Genomic DNA, 27,509 nt, shown 5'->3' with positions numbered 1-27,509 from the left:
CACATTAAGTTTACCAAGTATTTTAATATTTCAATTGAAAAGGAATAGACAGGCTGGGCGCGATGGCTCAAGCCTGTAATCCCAGCACTTTGGGAGGCCGAGGCAGGCGGATCACCTGAAATCAGGAGTTTGAGACCAGCCTGATCAACACGGAGAAACCCTGTCTCTACTAAAATTACAAAAAATTAGCCGGGTGTGGTGGCACATGCCTGTAATCCCATACTTAGGAGGCTGAGGCAGGAGAATTGTTTGAACCTGGGAGGCAGAGGTTGCAGTGAGCTGAGATCACACCATTGCACTCCAACCTGGGCAACAAGAGCAAAACTGTTTCAAAAAAAAAAAAAGAAAGAAAAGGAATAGACAAATTTTATCTTCCATAAGATATTTTTTCTTTTTTTTTTTTCTTTAGAGACAAGATCTCGCTATGTTGCCTAGGCTTGAGTGCAGTGGTTACTCTCAGGTGCAATCGTAGCACGCTGCAGCCTCAAATTCTTGGCCTCAAGCTATCTTCCCACCTCAGCCTGTTGAGTATCTGGAACTATAGTCCTGCGACACCCTGCCCCATTCATATTTTTTTCTAAAACTGTTTTTTTTCTATTGTATAATACATTTTCATAGCAGAATATTCAGAAAATCTAAAACATAGGAAGGGGAAAACATCATAATCCCATCACTCACATCTACTGTTAATCTTTTCATATCTTTCCTCCAGGCTTTTAAGAAAATGCATGTCTAGGCCGGGCGCGGTGGCTCATGCCTGTAATCCCAGCACTTTGGGAGGCCAAGGTGGGCGGATCACAAGGTCAGGAGTTTGAGACCAGTCTGGCCAACATGGTGAAACACCGTCTCTACTAAAAATACAAAAATTAGCCGGGTGTGGTGGTGGGTGCCTGTAATCCCAGCTACTCGGGAGGCTGAGGCAGGAGAATTGCTTGAACCTGGGAGGCGGAGGATGCAGTGAGCCAAGATCGTGCCACTGCACTCCAGCCTAGGTGACAAGCAAGACTCCGGCTCAAAAAAAAAAAAGAAAAAAGAAAAAAGAAAATGTACGTCTGTATTTTCACCCAGTTTAAATAACTATCAGATATTAATGTTGTATCCCACTTGTTCAACTAACCGTATCCTCACATCCAAACAAAGCTATTAAGACTGTCTTTTGCCAGGTGTGGTGGCTCACGCCTGTAATCCCAGCACTTTGGGAGGCTGAGACAGGTGGATCACGAGGTCAGGAGATCGAGACCATCCTGGCTAACACGGTGAAATCCCGTCTCTACTAAAAATAGAAAAAAATTAGCCGGGCGTAGTGGCGGGCGCCTGTAGTCCCAGCTACTCCACAGGCTGAGGCAGGAGAATGGCGTGAACCCGGGAGGTGGAGGTTGCAGAGAGCCGAAATCACGTCACCGCACTCCAGCCTGGGTGACAGAGCAAGACTCTGTCTCAAGGAAACCAAAAAAAAAAAAAAAAAAAAAAAAAAAGACTATCTTTGAAACTGATAGCCTGCTAATAGATTATTATTTCCAATATGTTGGGAAGTCATAGTTTTACAACATGCTTGTCTTTCTTTGGCTCAAGTATTTGTTCCCTGTGAATTATAATGAACCATAAGAAGGGAAAAAAATTAGAGGTGGATATTTGCATGTTGGTGTAAACACATAAAGAGATTTTGTTTTGAAGACAGATATGACAGCAATAGGGAAGAAGTAAACAGGACTTTGAAATTATTGCCCACTGGATAATTTTTTTTTTTTTTTTTTTTTTGAGACAGAGTCTCGCTCTGCCGCCCAGGCTGGAGTGCAGTGGTGCAATCTCGGCTCACTGCAAGCTCCGACTTCCAGGTTCACGCCATTCTCCTGCCTCAGCCTCTGGAGTAGCTGGGACTACAAGCACCCGCCACCACGCCTGGCTAATTTTTTTCTATTTTAGTAGGGTTTCACCGTGTTAGCCAGGATGGTCTTGATCTACTGGCCTCGTGATCCACCCGCCTCCGCCTCCCAAAGTGCTGGGATTACAGGCGTGAGCCACCGTGCCCGGCCCACCCACTGGATAATTTTTTTCCTCAGTTAGTTCCAGGCACTTGCTCTTGTGGAATGAATCTGAATTTGTTTACTTCCTGGTGCCGAAAGTTACAATACGGGCTTGTGTACATGTGAGAAGGGTTAGGAAATGTACGTCCCTTTTCAATCATGTGAATAGTCTCTTATTCACTTGTATTATCAATAAGCTCTAAATAACACAAAATATTAGAGCACATAAAGGAATGGCTTTATTTATTCATTCATTCATTTTTTGAGACAGAGTCTCACTGTCACCTAGGCTGGAATGTAGTGGTGCCATCTCAGCTCACTGCAACCTCTGCCTCCAGGGGGAATGCAGTGGCGCGATAGCTCACTGCAACCTTCGCCTCCCAGGTTCAAGCGGTTCTTCAGCCTCAGCCTCCTGAGTAGCTGGGACTATAGGCGTGCACCCACCACGCCCGGCTAATTTTTTTTTTTTTTTTTTTTTTTGAGACGGAGTCTTGCTCTGTCGCCCAGGCTGGAGTGCAGTGGCACGATCTCGGGTCACTGCAAGCTCCGCCTCCCGGGTTCACGCCATTCTCCTGCCTCAGCCTCCCGCGTAGCTGGGACTACAGGCGCCCGCCATCACGTCCGGCTAATTTTTTGTATTTTTAGTAGAGACGGGGTTTCACCATGTTAGCCAGGATGGTCTCGATTTCCTGACCTTGTGATCCGCCTGCCTCGGCCTCCCAAAGTGCTGGGATTACAGGCTTGAGCCACCGCGCCCGGCCACGCCCAGCTAATTTTTGTATTTTTAGTAGAGATGGGGTTTCACCATACTGGCCAGGCTGAGCTCGAACTCCTGACGTCGTGATCCACCCGCCTTGGCCTCCTTAAGTGCTGGGATTACAGATGTGAGCCACCGCGCCTGGCAGCTTCTTTCATTTTTATGTTTGGTGTGTGAAAAGACGGAATTTTTAAAAATTCTACTATTCCAATGTCATCTAATCTCTGTTAAGTTTTGAAGTGACTGATGGGGAATGGAAGTCAAATAGCTTAGTAGTGATTCCGCTTGAGCAAGTTACTTAATCTTTTTTGTTCCCTCTATTCTGTGTAAAGGGGATAATAACAGAGCAATTGCCCTAGCATCTGGCACATAATAGTTAACATTTATCTCTCTCAAATGAAGCCTTCATAATAGCACTTTTGAGTTTTTATATTTGACTTTCATTATAAATCTACTCTTCCTAATACCTCTTAGCTATACTCCCACTTAGACACACAAAAGAAAGAAATTTGATACTAATTTACTAATGCAAGCATGTGGGTCCTCTGCATTCACATGTATAACAGAACTTTAGACTCTTCTTAAGCAATCCTAGCAACCCTAGGTAGTCACGGATTTTTATTTGTTTTAATTTTGTTGTGCCAGAGGGCCAATGAGTATTGGATAGTCTGCTCACTCAGCAATAGGGACTCAAATGCTACATGAATACTTCTTAAAAGATCATACTATAAAAAGAAAGGTTTACTATATCCTTCAAGACATGACAGACTTGAAGAATTGGTTTATTTCTCAAAAGGGTGACATTTATAAGTTGGGCTAGATAAGTAACATATAGAAAACTTATTTCTTATGTTAACAAGAGCTAAAACATGTCAAACGTATCACATACAATTCTTCTATCATACAGCTATCCAGTTGGCAGTTTTTTTTAACACTTATGTACAGGGCACTGATCTAACCATTTATGTGAATTAATTTATTTAACCATTAATAATAACATGAGGAATATGTTCCAATAATGCAGAATACCAGAAAATTATAGTTTTAGCATAAAAAAAATTTTTTTGTTGAGACGGAGTCTCGCTCTGTCTCCCAGGCTGAAGTGCAGTGGTGTGATCTCAGCTCACTGCAAGCTCCGCCTCCCGGGTTTTAACGCCATTCTCCTGCCTCAGCCTCCCAAGTAGGTGGGACTACAGGCATGCACCACCTACGCCTGGCTACTTTTTTTTTTTTTTTTTGTATTTTTACTAGAGATGGGGTTTCACTGTGTTAGCCAGGATGGCCTTGATCTCCTGACCTCGTGATCCGCCCGCCTCCGCCTCCCAAAGTGCTGGGATTACAGGCATGAGCCACCGCGCCCAGCCAGCATAAAAGTTTTTGTAAGTTCTTTTTTTTTTTTTTGAGACGGAGTCTCGCTCTGTCACCCAGGCTGGAGTGCAGTGGCGCAATCTCGGCTCACTGCAAGCTCCGCCTCCTGGGTTCAGGCCATTCTCCTGTCTCAGCCTCTCCAAGTAGCTGGGACTACAGGCGCCCGCCACCACGCCCGGCTAATTTTTTGTATTTTTAGTAGAGACGGGGCTTCACCGTGGTCTCGATCTCCTGACCTCGTGATCCGCCCGCCTCGGCCTCCCAAAGTGCTGGGATTACAAGCGTGAGCCACCGCGCCCGGCCTTATAAGTTCTAACCAAAATAGTGGAGTCATATAAGGTTATTAACATTAAAAGCACTTCTTATTTAAGGTTCAATATTCACTTGCTAACTGAAAAACATTGCTAAATTATTCCACAGATGTTCAGGCCATTCTGAAAAAACATCAGAATAGAGTGAAAAGACTCTTGATGCACCAAAGCAACTTTAACAAGCCATGATCTTCCTTCTCACATCCTAAAATACCTGGCCATTAATATTTGAAGAGGGGGAAGCCACACGATAAAGCATGCCTATGATATGCATCATGCTTAGTTCTTTAGAAGAAAAAGAAAAGAAGAAGATGAAATTCTAGGAAAGAGGGAAAAGTAACTCAATGTGAGATTTGTGGGAGGTGAGGAGGGAATTCAAAGATTGAAACAGACTATAAAAATATCTAATCTTTTATATTTGTTGAAGCAAAAAAATCCAGAAGACAAACAACAAATGAACGAATACCTGTTTAGACCAGCCATCTTACCTGAAGAGTCCTTGTTTAAAAAGATAAGCACTAATATGACCTCCTTCTAAGTATCGGATTTCACAACCAGGCCAAATTTCTTGTAAACTTCGAACTCCTGTTCGTGGAATATAGGCATCTTCTTTGGCTTGAACCACTATAATGAGGCTTGGATCAACTGGGACTAGGTATAGGATTTTTAAAAATTCAACATATACACATTAGAAAATAAAAAAACACCACACAATGCAGCAAATAAAACATTCATCGAACTAAACATTTTTTGATTAAATTAAAAATCAACTATGCTACCTTACTCATCTCCAGTACGAGATAAATATTCTAAAAATGATACAAAATACTGTGGTTTTTAAAAATTAACTAATTTATTTCTTTTGTGTGTGTGTGGGTACACAGTAGGTGTATATTTTTATAGGTTACATGAGATATTTTGATATGGGCATGCAATGCATAATAATCACATCAGAGTACATGAGGTATGCATCGCCTCAATCATTTATTTTAAAGATGGGATCTCACTGTGTTGCCCAGGCTGAAATGCAGTGGCTATTCACCAGCAAGATCATAGTGCACTACACCTTAAACTCCTGGGCTCAAGTGATCCTCCCTCCTTAACTTCCTGAGTAGCTGGGACTACAGGTGAATGCCACCACACTCAGCAATCCAGTTTTTTCTTTTTTGGGAGATAAGAGTTTCACTTTGTTACCGAGGCTAGGGTGCAGTGGTGCAATTATAGCTCAGTGCCACCTTGAATTCCTGGGCTCAAGGGATCCTCCTGCCTCAGCCTCTGAGTAGCTGGGACTATAAGCATGTGCCACCATACCCAGCTAATTTATTTTTGTTTTTGAGATGGAGTCTCACTCTGTCACTCAGGCTGGAGTGCAGTGGCATGATCTCTGCTCACTGCAACCTCCACCTCCCAGGTTCAAATGATTCTCCTGCCTCAGCCTCCTGAGTAGCTGGGATTACAGGCACACACCATTATGCCCAACTAATTTTTTATATTTTTGGTAGAGATGAGGTTTCACCATGTTGGCCAGGATGGTCTCAAACTCCTGACCTCAAGTGATCCACCCGCCTCGGCCTCCCAAAGTGCTGGGATTACAGGCGTGAGCCACTGGGCCTGGCCACCCAGCTAATTTTTACATTTTTTATAGGAACAGGGTCTCACTATGTTGCCCGGACTGGTGTCAAACTCCTGGGCTCAAGCGGTCCTCCCACCGCAGCCTCCCAAAGTGCTAGGATTATAGGCGTGAGCCACTGTGTCCAGCTCCAGAGTGTGTGAGAGTGTGTGTGTGTGTTTGTGCGGGTGTGTGAGAGTCTTGCTGTCACCCAGGATGGAGTGCAGTGGTGTGATCTTGGCTCACTGCAACCTCCATCTCCTTGGGCTGAAGCGATCCTTCCACTTCAGCCTCCCAAGTAGCTGGAACTACAGGCATGCACCACCACACATGACTACTTTTTTGTATTTTTTTTTTTTTGGTAGAGACAGGGTTTTACCATGTTACCCAGGCTGGTCTTGAATTCCTGGGCTCAAGCAATCCACCTGCCTCAGCCTCCCAAAATGCTGGGATTACAGGCATGAGTCACCACACCCGGCTGTCCAGTGTGCTTTTTAATGAATAAGATAATCTTAAATTTTCATAGATAGAATATGATACATTTAAGTAACCAACTTATCTTTGCAAACATATTCTGGAGCCAACAAAAAAATACACCCTTGAAAATATAAAATTATCCTATAAAGCATCCTTTAAAATATTTCACAAATATTTACACATCAGCAAATATTCTCAATTTCATATAAAAATTAGTACCTGAGAAATTTGCTACATGAGTACATTCATCCATGACTCCTTTCATAAATATTAAAGATTCTTTCCGAAGACTGTTTCTTCTTTGTTCTTTACTAAGTAGGTGGTATGACTGAGGGTTGCGACTTATATAACTACTTTTGTTGGTTGAAAGTGTTTGATTGAAGCGCTTCATCTTAGAGGTATCTTGCAATAAGAGTCCTTCTGATGTTGCGCTGACAGATGTTTTACTAGAATTATGGAAGTCAGCATGTTTTTGGGATACAACTTGGTTTGATATATCTAAATTTAAAGTTCTGGAAACCAGATTAAGGTTAGTTAGCTTGTCTGCATTGCTAGTGAAGTGTTTCACAAACTCTTGTCCCATTTTGAAAGAATCTGTCTGAACATATGAAAGGAAAGAAAACATTATTTAATATAAAATAGGGTTTTATTAACAACTTTGTCAAAAAAAAAAAAAGAGAGAAGACAAATGTCCATCAATGAATAAATGGATAAATAAAATGTGGTATATTCAAACAATTAAACATTATTCAGTCTTAAAAGGAATGAAATTCTGACACATGCTACAACATGGATGAACACTGAAGACATTATCTTAGGTGAATAAGCCAGACACAAAAGGACAAATATTGTATGATTCCACTTGTATGAGGTCCCTATAGTAGTAAAATTCATAGCGATGGAAAGAGAATGGCAGTTGCCAGAGACTAGGAGAAGGGAGGAATGAGTAGTTTTGTTCAATGGGTAAGTTTCAGTTTGAGAAGATAAAAACGTTTTGGAGATAGATGGTGGTGATGGTTGCACAACATGTATATACTTAATGCCACTGAACTATACACTTAAAGATGGTTATGATAGTAAATTTTATGTTGTATCTATTTACCATAACTTTTTTAAAAAACAAAGATGCATTAAAATTTAACTCAGGACTAAGATAAACGACTTACACTTTATTGCTGTTTCCTACTAAACAGTAAAGGGTATCATTTAGCCTGCATCATTTTTTTTTATAGCCAAACTTTTAAAATCCATGATCTGCCTTAACCTTTGAACTTCTAAAAGTCTTACAACTAAGTAATGTAAATTCAAGCACAGGAGGACACCAGCTTCTCCAAATCCCCTTCTCTGGTTGAACTAACCAGAATTTAAAATTATTGGCTGGGCGTGGTGGCTCACGCCTGTAATCCCAGCACTTTGGGGAGCTGAAGAGGGCGGATCACGAGGTCAGGAGATCGACACCATCCTGGCCAACGTGGCGAAACCCTGTCTCTACTGAAAATACAAAAATTAGCCGGGCATGGTGGTGTGTGCCTGTTATCCCAGCTACTCGAGAGGCTGAGGCAGGAGAATCGCTTAAATCTGGGAGGCAGTGGTTGCAGCGACGTGACATTGTGCCACTGCACTTCAGCCTGGGCGACACAGTGAGACTCTGTCTCAAAAAAAAAAAAAAAATTATCAAGAAAAAAAGAAATATTGCCTATTAAAGTCTCAAAACTATATTCTAAGTTTAAGGACTTGTAAATACAGTTATGCATTGCTTAATGATGGGATATGTTCTGAGAAATGCATCATTAAGTGGTTTCATTGTTGTGTGAACATCACAGTGTCTTTACATAAATCTAGACGGTATAGCTGACTACGCACCTAAGCTATATGGTATAATCTATTGTTCCTAGGTTACTAACCTGTACAACATGTTACTGTACTTAATACTGTAGGCAATTGTAACACAATTGTAAGTATTTGTGTATCTAATCATCGAAAAGGTACAGTAGGCCAGGCACGGTGGCTCATGCTTGTAATCCCTGCCCTTTGGGAGGCCAAGGGTGGGTTGATGATCACTTGAGGTCAGGAGTTCAAGACCAGCCTGGCCAACATGGTGAAACTCTGTCTCTACTAAAATATAAAAATTAGCCAGGTGTGGTGGTGGGCACCTGTAATCCTAGCTACTTGGGAGGCTGAGGCAGGAGAATCATTTGAACCCAGGAGGCAGAGGTTACAATGAGTAGAGATTGTGCCACTGCACTCCAGCCTGGGTGACAGAGCAAGACTCCATCTCAAAAAAAAAAAAAAAAGAAAAGAAAAAGAAAAGGTATAGTAAACATATGGTATTACAATCTTTTGGACCACCTTATATATGTGACTGAAGCACTGTTATGCAGAGCATGACTGTACAACAGAATATAAGTAAAAATAAACTTTGTTATATGCTAAAACCAAAGTCAAAAGAAAAAATGACAGCCCGGGAAAATATATTTGCAACTCATATTACAAATGGCAAATCACTTTAATTTATTAAGAGCTAGAACTGAATAATTTTTTAAAAGCCCAGAACCCCCAAAACGAGCAAAGGATATACATATAAAGGTAACAGAAAACAAAATACGAACTGCTTTCTTTTTTTTTTTTTTTTTTGAGAGGGAGAGTCACACTCTCACACAGAGGGCAATGGCATGGCATGATCTGGGCTCACTGCAACCTCTGCCTCCTGGGTTCAAGCAATTCTCCTGCCTCAGCCTCCCGGATAGCTGGGATTACAGGCGCCTGCCACCATGCCCGGCTAATTTTTGTATTTTAAGTAGAGACGGGGTTTCACCATGTTGGCCAGGCTGGTCTCGAACTCCTGACCTCAGGTGATCCATTGGCCTCTCAAAGTGCTGGGATTACAGGCGTGAGCCACCATGCCCGGCCATGGTGTATTTTTAATAGAGATGGGGTTTCACCGTGTTGGCCAGGATGGTCTCAATCTGACCTCAAGATCTGTCCACTTCGGCCTCCCAAAGTGCTGGGATTACAGGTGTGAGCCACCGTGCGCAGCCAAACTGCTCTTAAACTTACAAAAACTTGCTCAATTTCCCTCATGCTTAAGTTAATTAAAACTATGCCATTTTCCAGTGCCAGTTGACAAAAAAATAAAAACTCAAGTTTGATAACACACTGAATTTGGGAACTTATGAAGACAGACACATTCCTGCTGGTGGTGTAAACTGACATAACTAGAATTAGACAAAATCTAACTACATTACTATACCCTTGACTCAGCAATCATATTTCTAGGAATTTACACTTATATAACATGAATGTACAAAGTTACTCACTGCAGCACTGTTTATTAATAGCGAAAGATGAGAAACAACATAAACATCTATCAACAGGGTACTGATTGATTAATTATGGTACACCCATTCACATAATAGACTATTATATAGCAGTAAAAAATAATAAGGAAACACTTTGTATAGTCCATAAAAAAGGGAAGTGAGACTGGGCACAGTGGCTCATACCTGTAATCCCAGCACTCTGGGAGGCTGAGGCAGGCAGATTGCTTTAGCCCAGGAGTTTGAAACAAGCCTAGGCAACATTGTGAAATCCCATCTCTACAAAAAATACAAAAATTAGCCAGGTGTGGTGGTGCATACCTATAATCCCAGTTACTCAGGAGGCTGAGGTGGAAGGTGACAGAGCCAGACCCTGTCTCAACAAAATAAAAAGATTTAAAAAGTTCATATTTTTATTGGTTTGCACATGGACCAAAAATTCCCTGAAACACTAAACAATATAGGTTGTTATTTGTTGATGGTGATTGGACCTAAGCACAGATGGGGTAGGAATCTTTTCACTATATATATCTGTTTATACTTTTTGATGCTTGAATTATATGACCATACTTTTTTTTTTTTTAAGTTTTTTTTTTTTTTTTTTTTTTTTTGAGGCGGAGTCTCGCTCTGCCGCCCAGGCTGGAGTGCAGTGGCGCGATCTCGGCTCACTGCAAGCTCCGCCTCCCGGGTTCACGCCATTCTCCTGCCTCAGCCTCTCTGAGTAGCTGGGACTACAGGCGCCCGCCACCACGCCCGGCTGATTTTTTTTTTATATTTTTTTTTTAGTAGAGACAGGGTTTCACCGTGGTCTCGATCTCCTGACCTCGTGATCCGCCCGCCTCGGCCTCCCAAAGTGCTGGGATTACAAGCGTGAGCCACCGCGCCCAGCCTTTTTTTAAGTTAAAGAATTAAAATTGGTTGGCCGGGCACAGTGGCTCACACCTGTAATACCAGCACTTTGGAAGGCCGAGGTGGGAGGATCACCTCAGGCCAGGAGTTCGAGACCAGCCTGACCAACATGGAGAAACGCTGTCTCTACTAAAAATATGAAATTAGCCGAGCGTGGTGGCACATGCCTGTAATCCCAGCTACTCGGGAGGCTGAGGCAGGAGAATCGCTTGAACTCAGGAGGCGGAGGTTGCCGTGAGCCAAGATTGTGCCATTGCACTCCAACCTGGGCAACAAGAGTGAAACCCCGTCTCAAAAAAAAAAAATTAAAATTGGTTAAAGGCAAGGAAAATAAAAATACCCAACAACCTGGTTACCACAACAAATCACTATAAGAGAAAGGAAGTTTAGTAACACATGGAAATGTAAAGATCAAAGGGTCCCCGAATTACTCAGAGTGGGACACCAATAAATTGAACTTTTTTTTTTGACTGGGAAAACACAGAGAGTAGGGAAAACATCTTAACATTTATTGAATATTCATCATTGTGAACTGGTTCTAAGTGAGATGAGAAGTGCCAAATAAGACTACCGCTATGGTTTAAATATGTCCCCCAAAGTTCATGTGTTGGAAACTTAATCCCCAATATAATAGTGTTGAAAGGTGGGACCTTTAATTAGGCCATGAAGGTTCTGCTCTCGTAAATTGACTAAGGCCCTTACTGTGGGAGTGGGTTAGTTATCGGGAATAGATTCCTGATAAAAGAATGAGTTCAGCCTCTTCCCTCCCTCTATCTCTTTTGCACACACACGCATTCTCTCTTGTCCTTATGCCTTCTGCCATGAAATAATGCAGCAAGAAGGCACTCACCAGATGTGGGCCCCTCAACTTTGGACTTTCTAGCCTCCAGAACTGTGAGCCATATATATCTCTGGTCTTATAAATTTCCCAGTCTCAGATATTCTGTTACAGCAACACAAAATTGACTAAGACAACTACATTGCAATTTCAGATGACTAAAATTTATAAATTTCCTTTAAAACATACATGTAAGTTTCTCAAAAGCTTTCAAATACAGGTATTCTTCTGATTATATGTATAGGAACTAACTAGCAGGTAAAGCTTTTTTTTTTTTTTTTTTTTTGAGATGGAGTCTCGCTCTGTCGCCCAGGCTGGAGTGCAGTGGTGTGATCTTGGCTTACTGCAAGCTCCACCTTCTGGGTTCACGCCATTCTCCTGCCTCACCTCCCGCGTAGCTGGGACTACAGGTGCCTGCCTGCCACCATGCCCGGCTAATTTTTTGTATTTTTAGTAGAGATGGGGTTTCACCGTGTTGGCCAGTATGGTCTCGATCTCCTGACCTCGTGATCTGCCCTCCTCGGCCTCCCAAAGTGCTGGGATTACAGGCATGAGCCACTGCGCCCAGCCTTTTTTTTTTTTTTTTTTTAAGAGAAATGGTCTTGCTCTGTCACCTGGGCTGGAGTGCAATGACACAAATCATAGCTCACTGCTACAGCCTCGAACTCCTGGGATCAAGTGATCTGCCCACCTCAGCCTCCTGAGTAGCTAGGACTACAGGCGTGCACCACCGTGCCCAGCCTTTTTTTTTTTTTTTTTTTTGTAGAGACAAGAGTCTCACTTTATTTCCCAGGCTGGTCTCAAACTCCTGGCTTCAAGTGATCCTCTTACCTCAGTCTCCCAAAGTGCTGTGATTACAGGCATGTGTCACCACGCCTGGCCCTGATAAAGCTATTTTGTAATAAAGTTCTTAGGCAAGCAATCAACTACCTTTTGAAGTTATGCAAGATAGACCTACTTTACAAGAGTAAAGTTTACAGTGATTTAATTATAAATAAAAAGTCCTCATTTATAGTAGAAAGATTTCTTTTTTTTGAAGTTTCTTAAGAGTCTCAGTATCTTTCAAACAGTAAAAAATTTAAATTCATGAAAAGGATTGCTGGGCGCGGTGGTTCATGCCTGTAATCCCAGCACTTTGGGAGGCCGAGGCGGGTGGATTGCGAGGTCAGGAGTTTGAGACCAGCCTAACCAATATGGTGAAACCCCGTCTCTACTAAAAATACAAAAATTAGCTAAGCATAGTGGCGCATGCCTGTAGTCCCAGCTGCTCAGGAGGCTGAGGCAGGAGAATTGCTTGAATCTGGGAGGCGGAGGTTGCAGTGAGCTGAGAGCTAACATAGTGCCACTGCACTCCAGCCTGGGCGACAGAGCAAGAGAGAGCAAAAAAAAAAAAAAAAAAAGAAAAGGATCGGTCACTTTTGAAGAGTAATAGGAAACCAATTCATCATCTTGAAAACTGGTAAATTACAGAAAAAAAATCAAGCATTTATCATAACTGCCTTTCTTATACAAACTGAACTACCATGTAACTAAATAATATATGAGGTAAGTGTCTCCCTATAAAAGTATTCAAACTAATACATGAAAAAGAAATAATAGAATATCAGCAACCTTCAATGAATTGATATAGTCATTAAGCATCAGTAGAGGCTTACATCATAAAAAAAGAGATAATCAGATATTATGTGTTTCCTATATAGCCTTGTGAAAGAAATCAAAACAATGAGTTTAATCAAGCCTTTAGATCCAACTCCCAATTTTCAGGCAATGTAGAGCAATATGCTGAACTGTACCATGAGAACGCAATCAGAAAAATCTAGATTGTGAGAAACCTACAGGTCAAATAACCTAAATTCTTCATGAAATAAATTATAAGGAAAATAAAGGGATGGAAGGCAACTTATTTTTTTTCTTTTTTACAGATTGATTGATTGATTTTTTATTATTATACTTTAAGTTCCAGGGTACATGTGCACAATGTGCAGGTTTGATACATAGGTATACATGTGCCATGTTGGCTTGCTGCACCTATCAACTTGTCATTTATATTAGGTATATCTCCTAATGCTATCCCTCCCCTAGCCCGCCACCCGCCAACAGGCCCTGGTGTGTGATGTTCCCTGCCCTGTGTCCAAGTGTTCTCATTGTTCAATTCCCATCTATGAGTGAGAACATGCGGTGTTTGGTTTTCTATTGGAAGGCAACTTATTAAAGGTACTTCAAATAAAAGAACTACAGGGTCTACAGATACATATTTGGATAATAAAATTATTTTAAAGGCAGAAGGAGTAATTACTATAAACATAAGCATAATGATTACCAATAATGCAGGGAGGAAGGCCTTGTGATTAGGACACATTTGAAGGGGTTTCTGGGTTGGGTGGTCAAGTTTTATTTTTGACCTAGGTACTAGTTACAGTGTGTTTGCCTTTTAATAAATGTAGTAAACCACATATTTGCTTTGCATGATTCTCTGTATCTGTGTTTTATTTTAAAAGAATTTTTATTTATTTATTTTTAAGACAGAGTCTCACTCTTGTCACCCAGGCTGGAGTGCAGTGGCACAATCTTGGTTCACTGCAACCTCTGCCTCCCAAGTTCAAGAGATTCTCCTGCCTCAGCCTCCTGAATAGCTGGGATTACAGGCACCCACCACCACACGTGGCTAATTTTTGTATTTTTAGTAGAGATGGGGTTGGCCAGGCTAGTCTCAAACTCCTGACCTCAAGTGATCAACCCACTTACTTCGGCATCCCAAGGTGCTGGGGTTACAGGTGTGACCCACCATGCCCAGGCAAAAATGAAAAATTTTTTTAAGTAAAAAATATTATGTACAGCTATGTTTTTAAAAATGTGCTATTCTCTTTAAAAACCTGAATCATTAAATATACAATCAACTCCCCCCGCCACCAATGTTGGGTGGAAAGTGAAATACTTACTCCACAGTATTCAAGCATGTGAATAATTTCTTCTTCATAAACTGTCTGGGTATAATACTGCTTTTCCAGCTCCCTCCAATTAATTGATTTACTCAACACACCCTGAAATAATAAGCTAAATTAAGATCAAACCACATCATAAGGCAATTTGCCCAATACTTTTATTATTATTACTGTGTGAGACTACCTTTTTTTTTGCAGACGAAGTCTCACTCTGCTGCCCAGGCTGGAGTGCAATGGCACTATCTCAGCTCACTGCAACCTCCACCTTCTGGGTTCAAGCAATTCTCCTGCCTCCGCCTCCCAAGTAGCTGAGACTACAGGCATGTGCCACCACGCCCAGCTAATTTTTGTATTTTTTATTTTTATTATTTTTTTTTGAGACAGAGTCTTGCTCTTTCACCCAGGCTGGAGTGCAGTGGCGCGATCTCGGCTCACTGCAAGCTCTCCACCTCCCAGGTTCACGCCATTCTCCTGCTTCAGCCTCTCCGAGTAGCTGGGACTACAGGCGCCCGCCACCACGCCCGGCTAATTTTTTTGTATTTTTAGTAGAGACGGGGTTTCACCGTGGTCTCGATCTCCTGACCTCGTGATCCGCCCGCCTCGGCCTCCCAAAGTGCTGGGATTACAAGCGTGAGCCACCGCGCCCGGCCTAATTTTTGTATTTTTAGTAGAGACAGAGTTTCACCATGTTGGCCAGGCTGGTCTTGAACTCCTGACCTCAGGTGGTCCACCAGCCTCAGTCTCCCAAAGTGCTGGGATTACAGGCGTGAGCCACCACGCCTGGCCTAAGACTGCCTATCTTTAGCCTGCTTGTAAGGTTGGCCCTTAACTGGAGTCTGGGAACTTGACCAGTAAACAGCTTTCTACACTTACATAAAACTTTTCCTAAATGATAAGAGTGGGTCACTGTACCTAAACTGCTTATATAAACAACGCGGTTTCTGCTGAACACCTGCTTTCCTTTTGAATTTTTGGTGCATGCTAGGCAGAAGTTATCTAAGTCACTAACCCCTGATAAGAACTCTGGACTGCAAGGCTCCGGAGCTTCACTGATAGACAGCACTTTGCACTTACTGTCAATAATTATTGCTGGAAGAATTAAGCATGAACTGTAACACTCCACTAGGAGAGGACTCTTGGAAGCTTGTTCTTGGTTTCCTTTGGATTCTACCTCATGCGCTTTTTCCTTCTGTTGACTGTGTTGTATCTTTTGCTCTAGTTAAGCCTTAATCATGATTACGACTATATCCTGAGTCCTATAATTCTTTCTTTGAATCACCAAAGCTGAGGGTGGTTTTGGGGACCCCCAAAAAACAATTACCTCTAATTATATATAGCTACCTAATATTAATTACAATTAAATTACCGTAGTGAAGACCCCAGATGCTGTGGACCAAGACAGGCATGGAATCAATGGCATGGGCTTAGGCCAGTTGGATACCGCTAAGGAAGCCATCTGTAATATAACAGATAGTTTAGAGAGCTTCTATTTAGAGTTTCTATTCATTAAAATAAAAATATTTAATATTAATAAGCATTCCGTGCAGTAAATAGTTGGTCAGATAAACACAAAGTCTGCAAACATTCGTGAGAATGTCTAGCCACCTCATTAACTTTCCCAAATCATAAATTCAACAACGTTTAATTTCCCCTTTAGAAAGCAATAAAATGTAATACAAAACTTTAAGTAACCTCAAGACCATTCACTGAGAGCTACTTTCTACTGTGTAAATATGGAGCAAAGATGCCAAGATGTAGATGCTGGGCAGCAGGGTAAACACACTAATTACTTAAGTGACTTGCCAGATAGAGCAAAATCACAACTATAAAACATCAGACCATTGAGGTTGACTGAGTATGCCATGAATTCGGTGAACTACAAAGCAGATTATATAATAGATCTAAAATAATGTAATGTGTGTAATTAGAGAAGGTAAAATTACTCTCCCTTTTGGAGAAGGGAAAACTTTTTTTTTTTTTTTTTTTTTTTTTTGAGACAGAGTCTCGCTCTGTCGCCCAGGCTGGAGTGCAGTGGCACAATCTCGGCTCACTGCAAGCTCCACCTCCCGGGTTCACGCCATTCTCCTGCCTCAGCCTCTCCAAGTAGCTGGGACTACAGGCGCCCGCCACCACGCCCGGCTAATTTTTTGTATTTTTAGTAGAGACGGGGTTTCACCGTGGTCTCGATCTCCTGACCTCGTGATCCGCCCGCCTCGGCCTCCCAAAGTGCTGGGATTACAAGCGTGAGCCACCGCGCCCGGCCGGGAAAACTTTATCTTCTGGAAAAGTTACTTTCCCTTCTGGGCTAGAGGAATCAGAAGGGAAAGGCAGGCTTCATGAAACGGGTGAGTCTTCTAGAGGAATGAAAGATAGGGTCTTGTCTTCCATAGAAAGAAATCAGCATGATCAAAGGCAAAACTGTGAGAATGCACAGGGTCTCATAGGGAAACAGCCAATATACTTCAGTTGGGATGGTCAATAGGCACATGTGGCCAATGGAGTGAGGAAGATAAGTAGGGCTAGAAAGATTGATCAAGATCAGATTAGAGGTCCTTTGTTCTATAGATAATCGGGAATTAATAAAGAGGTCTGAGCAAAGGAGTAGTATTGTCAAAGAAGTGAGTCAAAGAAGGTAACATAATAGTAGTTTACAGGATTGAATACAGAAGGGGAGAGCTGAGGTTAGGAAGATCAGTTAATAGGCAGTAATCCAGGTGAAAGTTATAAGGACCTGACCTAGGTGATAACAATGGAAACACTACTAGGTAGGAAAATAAATCCTTTTCCATCTTTTGTTTCACTGTCACGTAGTTGTTTTGAATTTTTTTTTTTTGACATGTAGTCTTGCTCTGTTGCTCAGGCTAGAGTGCAGTGGTGCGAACTCAGCTCACTGCAACCTCTGCTTCCTGGGTTCAGGCGATTCTCCTGTCTCAGCCTCCTGAGTAGCTGGGATTACAGGTGTGTGCCACCACACCCGGCTAGTTTTTGTATTTTTAGTAGAGATGGGGTTTCACCATGTTGGTCAGGCTGGTCTTGAACTCCTGACCTCAGGTGATCCGCCCGCCTTGGCCTCCCAAAGTGCTGGGATTACAGGTGTGAACCACTGTGCCCAGAGTAGTTTTGAATTTGAGTAAGTTTTTGAACTTAATTTTCTAATTCAAGAGACATACAGAAACTTCATATAATAATAATTATTATTTTGAGATAGAATCTCGCTTCTGTCTGGGTCACCTAATCAGGAGTGCGGTGGTATGATCACAGCTCACTGCAGTCTCAAACTCTGGGGCTCAAGTGATCCTCCCACCTCAACCTCCCATGCAGCCACAACTACAGAGATGTACCACCATGCCTGGCTAATTTTTTAAACAATTTTTTTTGTAGAGACAGGGTGGGTCTTACTACGATGTTGCCTAGGTTGGGGTATGATTATTTTTTAGGCCAGGTGCAGTGGCCCACACCTATAATCCCAGCACTTTGGGAGGCCAACCTGTGTGGATCACTTGAGCCCACACACAAACAAAATACTAATATATTTTTTAAAAATGTACTGAGTGACTAATATGTGCCAAGTAATAAACCAGAGCATATTCCTGGCCCTCAATATCTCAAATGCTTCATGGAGAAAACAGACTGCTAAACAAGTCAGTAAAGTACAGTAAAAAGTTACTAATCAGAGTTTGAAGTATAGTCTGGAGGTAAGGCTGGGTGTCACAGCTGAAACAGAAGTGTAAGTTGTTAATCAGCTAGGTGAAAGAGAATAAGGGAGCACTAGAGGGATGCTAGCATGTGACACAGCTGGAGCCCAGTGTGCATGCAAGCTTTTGGCAGGTTTTGATCAAGACAGAACAAAGACTAGATTTAGAAAGATCACTGTAGTTAGGGTGTGGAGGAGAAATGGTTAAGACAAAGATTAATAAGAGAAAAGACTAGAGACAGAGAAAGCAATTAGGAATCCATTTTAGTACACTCTAAAAGGCAGACAAAAAGTAAAATAGGTTGGTGGTACTAGGGAGACAGATAAATGGAAAGTATTTTCCAATTCAGCTATCTTGACCAATGTAACAGCAAAATTGGGCATTTATACTTGAGACTTGAAAAGTTAAATTTTATAATTAATTTGTATTAAATCTAATATCTGAGATACAACTGTGGAGTAGTACAGTCAATAAATCGTATAAAAATTAACATCATTACTTCATAATTGGAATAAGAGTTTGGAATGTTTCTGCTTCCTACTTTTACTCAAACTAATTCTATACCTAAAGTGAATTTTTAAAATAACCAGGTTCTCTAGATCTTACAAACATAAACATAATTAAATGTAAGCAGAAATAAAAAGGCTTACATGTCCTCCCATGGATATTCCAGTCATTCCTAATGGGCCGTAACCTTCCCTCTCTAGCCAGTGCAAGAGAGCTGCAGATTCTAAAACAAGAGCTCCTCCCATCACAAAAAGGTCGGACACATTTTTTAAGCTGGACCTTCTAGCCTCACAAAACAAAACAGAAAATGATTATTTTATGTATTTACATGCTAATATAGGCAAATTTACAACAGGCTGCCAGACTTCACATATTTCTTTTAAAGGACCAGATAGTTAAGTAAAACAATGTAATAAATTGGAATTAGGGCCAGCTGTGGTGGCTCACGCCTGTAATCCCAGCACTTTGGGAGGCTGAGGCAGGGGGATTGCTTGAGGTCAGGAGTTCAAGACAAGCCTGGGCAACATGGTGAAACCTTGTCCTTACTAAAAATACAAAAATTAGCAGGGCATGGTGGTGCATGCCTGTGATCTCAGCTATGTGGAAAACTGAGGCATGAAAATCGCTTGAACCTGGGAGGCAGAGGCTGCAGTGAGCTGAGACTGCACCACTGCACTCCAGCCTGGGCAACAGAATGAGACCCTGTCTCAAAAAAAAAAAAAATGGAATTACACAGCTGCTAACATTGGATTACATATCAAATCACCTAAAACTTAACAAAAAAGGTGTTCCTGTTCTATAGCACATAATCTTTACTGAAATTATTATAATAGAATTTAAAGCATAACTTTTTATTTTTCTTTGAGACAGAGTCTTGCTCTGTTGCCCAGGCTAGAGTTGCGGTGGCATGATCTTGGCTCACTGCAGCCTCCACCTCCTGGGTTCAAGTGATTCTCCTGTCTCAGCCTCCTGAGTAGGTGGGATTACAGGCGTGCGCCACCATGCCTGGCTAATTTTTGTATTTTTAGCAGAGACAGGGTTTCACCATGTTGGCCAGACTGGTCTTGAACTCCTGAGCTTAAGTGATCTGCCTGCCTTAGCCTCCCAAAGTGCTGGGATTACAGGCGTGAGCTACCACACCAAGCCTTAAAGCATAACTTTTAAAAAAGGCAATATAAATAAAGAATTTAACCAAACACTAGGCTCATGTATTACTGAAATCTTAAATATGTTGCTTATTTTCACAAAATACACAATTTATGAATATAATAAAATATAAAACAAATACGTTTTTATAAATATACATGTTTTAAATAAAGACCAATTCAACTGGAATTTCATTTTTAGAAGCTAATTTTACACAGAAGTATATTTCCTTATAAAAAGTATTTAAGCTGGGCACAGTGGCTCACGCCTGTAATCCCAATACTTTGGGAGGCTGAGGTGGGCAGATCAGGAGGTCAGGAGTTCAGGACCAGCCTGACCAATAGGATAAAACCCTGTCTCTACTAAAAATACAAAAATTAGCTGGGCGTGGTGGCGTGCGCCTGTAATCTCAGCTACTCAGGAGGCTGAGGCAGGAGAATCGCTTGAGCCCGGGAGGTGGAGGTTGCAGTGAGCCAGAGATTGCGCCACTGCACTCCAGCCTGGGTGACAGAGTGAGGCTCCATCTCAAAAAAAAGAAAAAAAAAAAAGTATTTAAATATATCTTTTTGGGTCTAGAACCATCCGTATATAGTGATCAAAATAAATATATATTATTACTAAAATGACCAAATTAGAATCTACTTTTCAAAATGTAACTTGTATTAAGACACACATAACTGGTTACTGGATGAAACCTTGCCAAAGTGTACAAAAATTCATCTTACCAATGATTATTTATCATATGCCTACACATAACATGTGCAAAGAACCAGGTGCCAGAAGGAATGCCAAGTGTGAAAAAACAAAATCTTGGCTCCCAAAGAGCTTACTTCCACTGTCCTACCAAGTCCTCTCAGAGCTCCAAGTCCAGAAGGGAGGGTTTCTCTTTATGGAAACTATGCTATCCTTCATCCAAACAGATCATAGTCATGCTTCATCAGGAAAAAAAAAAAAATTATTCTTATCTTTGTTTCCTATCCTCAAGTTATTTTTCTATTTATGATTATACAATTTCCCCAACTTTTTCTTTTAGCGTTGTATGGGAGCCTCGAATTCTCAGGTCCCCCAGTTTGCTCTTTTAGTAGAAGTTACTGATAAGAAATTCTGGGACAGTAGTTATTTATAATGGTAGACTCGGTCTCAAATTGTTTCAGCACTTTTGATGCAAACAGACTTAAGATGGCTTTTTAAAAACAGAGAGCGACAGAAAGAGAAGTATCTGTGATTTAAATTGCAAACCATTTCTTTTTTCTTTTTTTGAGACGGAGTCTTACTTTCATTGCCCAGGCTGGAGTGAAGTGGCTCGATCATGGCTCACAACAGCCTCGACTTGCTGGGCTAAGGTGATTCTCCCACCTCAGCCTCCTGAGTAGCTGGGAGTATAGGTGTGCACCATCATGTCTGGCTAATTTTTTTTTTTTTTTTAGACGGAGTTTTGCGCTTGTCACTCAAGCTGGAGTGCAATAGGGCAATCTTGGCTGACTGCAACCTCTGCCTCCTGGGTTCAAGTGATTCTCCTTCCTCAGCATCCCGAGTAGTTGGGATTACAGGTGCCCACCACCATGCCCAGCTAATTTCTGTATTTTTAGTAGACAGGGTTTTACCCTCTTGGCCAGGCTGGTCTCGAACTCCTGACCTCAGGTGATCCACCTGCCTTGGCCTCCAAAGTGCTGGGATTACAGGCGTGAGCCACTGAACCTGGCCATTATTTTTTAGGGGCGGGGGGTATATTTTGTAGAGACAGGGTTTTGCCATGTTGCACAGTCTGGTCTTGAACTCCTGGACTCATGCAATCTGCCCACCTCAGCCTTCCAAAGTGCTGGGATTACAGGTATAAGCCACCGCACCCAGTCAGTAAGCCATTTCTTATGATGAATTATTAGAGAAAAATCAAACAAATACATAGGGCCATTATTATATTTCTTGAGTATACAGTATGTGATAGAATATTTTATAAACATTATAATTCTCACAACACTTCTACATGGAAGAAATTACATAGTATTCCCATTTTACGAATGAGGTAATTAGTAAACAACATGTTACAATTCCAACCTATGTCTGTATGACTCCAAAGTCAGTCTTTCTATTAAAACCAGGCTGCCTCTCACTAGACCTCAATAAACTCCTCTTGGTTTTTAACCAATTTATGGATAAGGTAAAAATTACATACCTAATTCTGAATTCTGGGCTTCGTTCCAAAGTGGAAATTCTTCAGCCGGGCGCGGTGGCTGCCGCCTGTAATCCCAGCACTTTGTGGGGCTGAGGCGGGAGGATCACCTGAGGACGGGAGTCCGAGACTAGCCTGACCAACATGGAGAAACCCTGTCTCTACTAAAAATACAAAATTAGCCAGGCATAGTGGCGCATGCCTGTAATCCCAGCTACTCGGGAGGCTGAGGCAGGATAATTGCTTGAACCCAGGAGGCGGAGGTTGCAGTGAGCAGAGATTGCGCCATTGCACTCCAGCCTGGGCAACAAGAGCGAAACTCCATCTCAAAAAAAAAAAAAAAAAAGTGGAAATTCTTCAACTACTTAGCTTGGCCTTTAATTTTTCACAAGGTTTCACAAAGTTCACTATAAACTATCAAGGTTCATTCTTCGTAGTATACCGGTTTGCCTCCACCCCATCCTACTTTCATCTATACCTCTTTCATGCTATGACCACATAGAACATAGGACTTCCAAATCTACATCTCCAGCACTTTCCAACTGCCTACTTGATTTCTCCACTTGCAGGTTTAACAGAGATTACAAATTTGACACATCCAAGTCAGAACTTTTTTTTTTTTTTTTGAGACGGAGTCTTGCTCTGTCGCCCAGGCTGGAGTGCAGTGGCGCAATCTCGGCTCACTGCAAGCTCCGCCTCCCGGGTTCACGCCATTCTCCTGCCTCAGCCTCCTGAGTAGCTGGGACTACAGGCGCCCACCACCACGCCCGGATTTTTTTGTATCTTTAGTAGAGATGGGGTTTCAGCGTGTTAGCCAGGATGGGCTCGATCTCATGACCTTGTGATCTGCCCGCCTCGGCCTCCCAAAGTGCCGGGATTACAGGCATGAGCCACCGCGCCCGGCCCAGAACTTTTGATTCCCCTCCCACACCTTCCAATTCATACACAAGTCCTATTATTTAAATTTAACTATATCTTGAACTCAGGAAAACTTCTCTCCATTTCCACTACTACCTAGTTAAAGTCACTACTCTTTCCTGCATCATTGCAATAACTTCCTATTTGTTTTCTCTGCTGCTACTCTTGCCCCAGTAAACCAAAGTAGCTAAAGTAGGTTTTAAAAAATATAAATCAGGCCATTCATCTGCTTAAAGTCCTCTAGACACTTCCCATTGCACTTTCAGATCATTCACATTCAAAGCATGATGGCTTTTCACCATCTGGTCCTTGTCTTTTTTTTTTTTTTTTTTTTTTTTTAAGACGGAGTCTTGCTCTGTCCTCTAGGCTGGATGCGGCAGCATGGTATCGGCTCACCGCAACCTCCGCCTCCTGGGTTCAAGCAATTCTCCTGCCTCGGCCTCCCCAGTAGCTGGGACTACAGGTGCATACCACCACACCTGGCTAACTTTTGTATTTTTAGTAGAGACAGGGTTTTACCATGTTGGTCAGGCTGGTCTTGAACTACTGACACCAAGTGATCCACCCACCTTGGCCTCCCAAAGTGCTGAGATTACATGTGTGAGCCACTGCACCCAGCCCTTGCCTATCTTTCTGACCTCATCTTGTACTACTCTCCCCTCCTGATGCTTACATTGGGCTTTTCATTTACTTTTCCTTCTCTGTGGCTGATCTTCTTCCAAGTCTTCATGGAGGTGGCTCCTTCTCATTATATCATGTTCTCATATATAATACCGTTACTACACTGCACCCCATATTACTCTTTATACAATTGCCCTGCTTTACTTCATTCACTGGGCATTGATAAATATCTGGAATCACCTTATTTATTGTTATCTATCTCCCACACTAGAATATGAACTTTATGAGAAAATGTTGTCTTATTGTTGCAGTATTCCCAGTGTCTAGGGTCAAATATTTATTGACTGAACCAAACCAAACACAATATAGATTATGGAAATGCCTTGGAGTTTATCATTTTAAAAAACTGAAAAGAGTTTATCTTCAGATTTTCTATACTATGCATTGTAAGAATAAAGTGTCTAATTACACAAAGTAAACGTACCTTAAAAAGGAAAAGGAGGCTGGGCACGGTGGCTCACGCCTATAATCCCAGCACTTTGGGCGGCCAAGGTGGGTGGATCACTTGAGGTCAGGAGTTTGAGACCAGCCTGACCAACATGGTGAAAGCCCATCTCTACTAAACATACAAAACTTAGCCAAGTGTGGTGGTGCATGCCTGTAATTCCAGCTACTTGGGAGGCTGAGGCAGGAGAATCGCTTGAACCCAGGAGGCAGAGGTTCCAGTGAGCTGAGATCGCACCAGTGCACTCCAGCCTGGGCAACAGAATGACTCCGTCTCAAAAAAAAAAACAAAAAAAAAAAAAAAAAGAGGAAAGGGTTTTATCATTTCTTCATTTACAGTTTCACAATTAAACTATATATTAAGTCTACCTGTTAAAATTGTTTATTGTATTTCCTTAACAGACATTAAAATGCAAAAATCTTAAAAATAAAAATTAAAGTCAGTATTCATACTACAGTTTTATAACAGAACTCCCCCCCATAATATTTAGATATTCAATTTAGAAATGGTTAACTGAAGGCAACCAAAATTTTAATACTGCTAGATATTTGGTAAAAAGACTGCAAAAATGAAGGTGATATATACTTACACTTGGTCCTTGGGTTTCCTGCAGCCATTTAAGAATGTGGGTCAAAGAGAAAGTTTTAAAATAATTAAATAATTTTGTTTGAGAGTACATTAAATAGTTAAATTTTATACAATTTAATACTGAAATAACTCCATTCTAATTATCTTAAGTAGGCTGTTTAGAAGTTCTTAAGTTTTCAACTTAATTATTTTCCTTTTTTTTAAAAAAACCCAGCTTTACTGATATATATCACATAGGCTGGGTGCAGTGGCTCATGCCTGTAACCCCAGCACTTTGGGAGGCCGAGGCGGGCGGATCACGAGGTCAGGAGATCGAGACCATCTGGCTAACACGGTGAAACCCCATCTCTACTAAAAATACAAAAAATTAGCCGGGCGAGGTGGCGGGCACCTGTAGTGCCAGCTACGCAGGAGGCCGAGGCAGGAGAATGGCGTGAACCCCGGGGGCGGAGCCTGCAGTGAGCTGAGATCGCGCCACTGCACTCCAGCCTGGGTGACAGCGAGACTCCGTCTCAAAAAAAAAAAAAAATCATATATCACATAATTCAGCCAATAAGGTATACCTATTAATGTTTTCGGCAAATTAACAGGGTTGTACAATCTTCAATTTAAATTTAAAATGAAGTTTATTGATTTTTTTATTTCACTTATAAAATTTTTATCATAGAAAATCCAAAAAGTACAAAAAAGCAGATTAAAGAACAACTACTTTATCTACAGACAACCATATTAACATTTTGGTGTATTTCTCTTTATTCACGGTTTTTTTGTTTGTTTGTTTGTTTGTTTTTTTTTAGAGGTGCAGTCTTGCTCTGTTGCCCAGGCTGGAGTGCAGGCGGCTCACTGCAACTTCTGCCTCTTGGGTTCAAGCGATTCTCCCGCCTCAGCCTCCCAAGTAGCTGGGATTATAGGCACACGCCACCACGACTGGCTAATTTTTGTATTTTTAGTAGAGATAGGGGTTTTGCCATGTTGGCCAGGCTGGTCTCGAACTCCTGACCTCAGGTGATCCTCCTGCCTTAGCCTCCCAAAGTGTTGGGATTACAGGGCGTGAGCCACAGTGCCAGGCCAATGCACAGTTTTTGCTTTGGATTTTGTTTTTAGTTTTTTTTGCATACCTGTGCCACACCATAGAGTTTTATATCCTATTTTCTTTTCATTTTTTTTTGACAGAGTTTCACTCTTTTTGCCCAGGCTGGAATGCAATGGTGTGATCTTGGCTCACTGCAATCTGTCTCCTGGGTTCAAGTGATTCTCCTGCCTCAGCCTCCTGAGTAGTTGGGATTATAGGCATACGCCAGCATGCCAGGCTAATTTTGTATTTTTAGCAGAGATGGGGTTTCACCATGTTGGCCAGGCTGGTCTTGAACTCCCGACCTCAGATCATCTGCCTACCTTGGCCTCCCAAAGTCCTGAGACTACAGGTGTGAGCCACTGCACCTGGCCTATATCCTATATTCACATCAGAAATACTGGTCATACATTATTGTAAACTTTTTAATAATAACAGTTAAAACTTACTGAATGCTTGTTATTTATCAGGCACTGTTCTAGACAGTATTAATCATTTAATTATCTCAATAACCTAAGAGATTATTCCCATTTATCAATGAGAAAATTGAGGTACTAAAAGGTTATATAACATGTCCAAGGTCACAAAGGTGGTAAGTGGTAGAGAAATAAATATAACACAGGTAGAGAAATAAATGTAATACAACCAATTGCATAAAATTCCAATATTATGAACCACAGTTTACATAACTATTTCTATTTTAGACATTTAGCTATTTCTAATGCTTTACTAACATGTTTACTAAAGCTATACAAACATGTTGTTGTTATTTAATTTTTTCTTAGTTTTTATTCTTAGAATAAATTTCCCAGAATCAAAATCATTTTGTCAAGGGATGTGATGTTTCAAAGCTCCTGATACATATGGTAAAAAATGTTTTCCCAAACGGTTGAACTAATTTTCAGTCATTAGTAACAAGAGTGCCCATTTCAAAGCAGCCTCACCAGTACTGTTTTTTTAAAAATATTTGATCATTGTTGTTTTAACTCTATATTTATTACCAGCAACGTTGAACATTTCTTTATATCTGTGCATCAGTTTCATTTCTTCTGTGAATAGTCTGACGTCATCTTGAAAATTAAGTTAAGAACTGTCTAAACCTCAACTGATACTGTAAATGCATTTAAAACATGAGTGTTTCCTTAATAGCAAACATTTGACTAATATTAAAATCCAGCATAAGTCTCCCAAGTAATGGAAGTACAATTTCTTTACTGCACAATAGAAGTACAATCCTTATGTTAATTTTTAAAAGGCATGAAATAGTCTTTCACTCCTTTTGATTCTTGCTCCTTAAGTATTTTCTGAACTGATGACTAAATTTAACTGGTTACTATCTATCATCCCTTTTGATGACTAAATATATCAATAAATAAACAAGGCAAAAGATTTCTTAGATATCACAAAAGGATATAATAAGGGTTTTCTAACAATAAAGAAGCCATTCGGGCTTCTTTAATCATAGGACGGGCCATTAGTGTTCGTCGCCTCCAGTAATGCTAAGGAAAGAAAAGAACACATACTCAAAAGAATATAGTAGCCACATCTGTTAAGGAGAATATGTTAACAAATTATCTAGAGATTAAGGCATTATAATAAAATCTTACATGATCTCCTGTTCCAGCAAGATGAATGCATACAGGTCTATATTTGCTGTTCCATTCTTTAGGCACAATAAATTGGAACCTATTTTTAAAAGGATAGACTTATCAATAAAATTGTCTTTAAAGGACTT

At 41.2% G+C, this 27,509-nt stretch overlaps 1 protein-coding gene across 10 annotated transcripts in view; it reads right to left on the bottom strand.

Annotated features, from left to right (window-relative positions):
- The window catches only part of ABHD18 (abhydrolase domain containing 18), a 79,854-nt gene that overhangs the window by 5,083 nt on the left and 47,262 nt on the right, over window positions 1–27,509 (bottom strand). The window contains exons 7-14 of one of the 10 annotated variants that reach the window (XM_058436753.1): window positions 27,382–27,460; window positions 27,189–27,273; window positions 24,704–24,731; window positions 18,898–19,036; window positions 15,919–16,008; window positions 14,550–14,651; window positions 6,766–7,144; window positions 4,949–5,111 (exon numbers count right to left, since the gene is read on the bottom strand). In XM_058436753.1, the coding sequence (XP_058292736.1) occupies window positions 4,949–5,111; window positions 6,766–7,144; window positions 14,550–14,651; window positions 15,919–16,008; window positions 18,898–19,036; window positions 24,704–24,731; window positions 27,189–27,273; window positions 27,382–27,460 (1,065 nt within the window). Of the gene's footprint in view, window positions 1–4,944; window positions 5,112–6,765; window positions 7,145–14,549; window positions 14,652–15,918; window positions 16,009–18,897; window positions 19,042–22,073; window positions 22,338–24,089; window positions 24,756–26,775; window positions 26,845–27,188; window positions 27,274–27,381; window positions 27,461–27,509 lie in introns of those variants that run through there. The other 9 variants (XM_058436748.1, XM_058436746.1, XM_032147074.2 and 6 more) reach the window with 9 other exon arrangements.

This window comes from Hylobates moloch, unplaced genomic scaffold (assembly GCF_009828535.3).
Source record: "Hylobates moloch isolate HMO894 unplaced genomic scaffold, HMol_V3 SCAFFOLD_3, whole genome shotgun sequence".
Taxonomy (NCBI): domain Eukaryota; kingdom Metazoa; phylum Chordata; class Mammalia; order Primates; family Hylobatidae; genus Hylobates; species Hylobates moloch.
The sequence above is the reverse complement of the archived record's forward strand: the minus strand, read 5'-3'. Positions and strand labels throughout refer to the sequence as shown.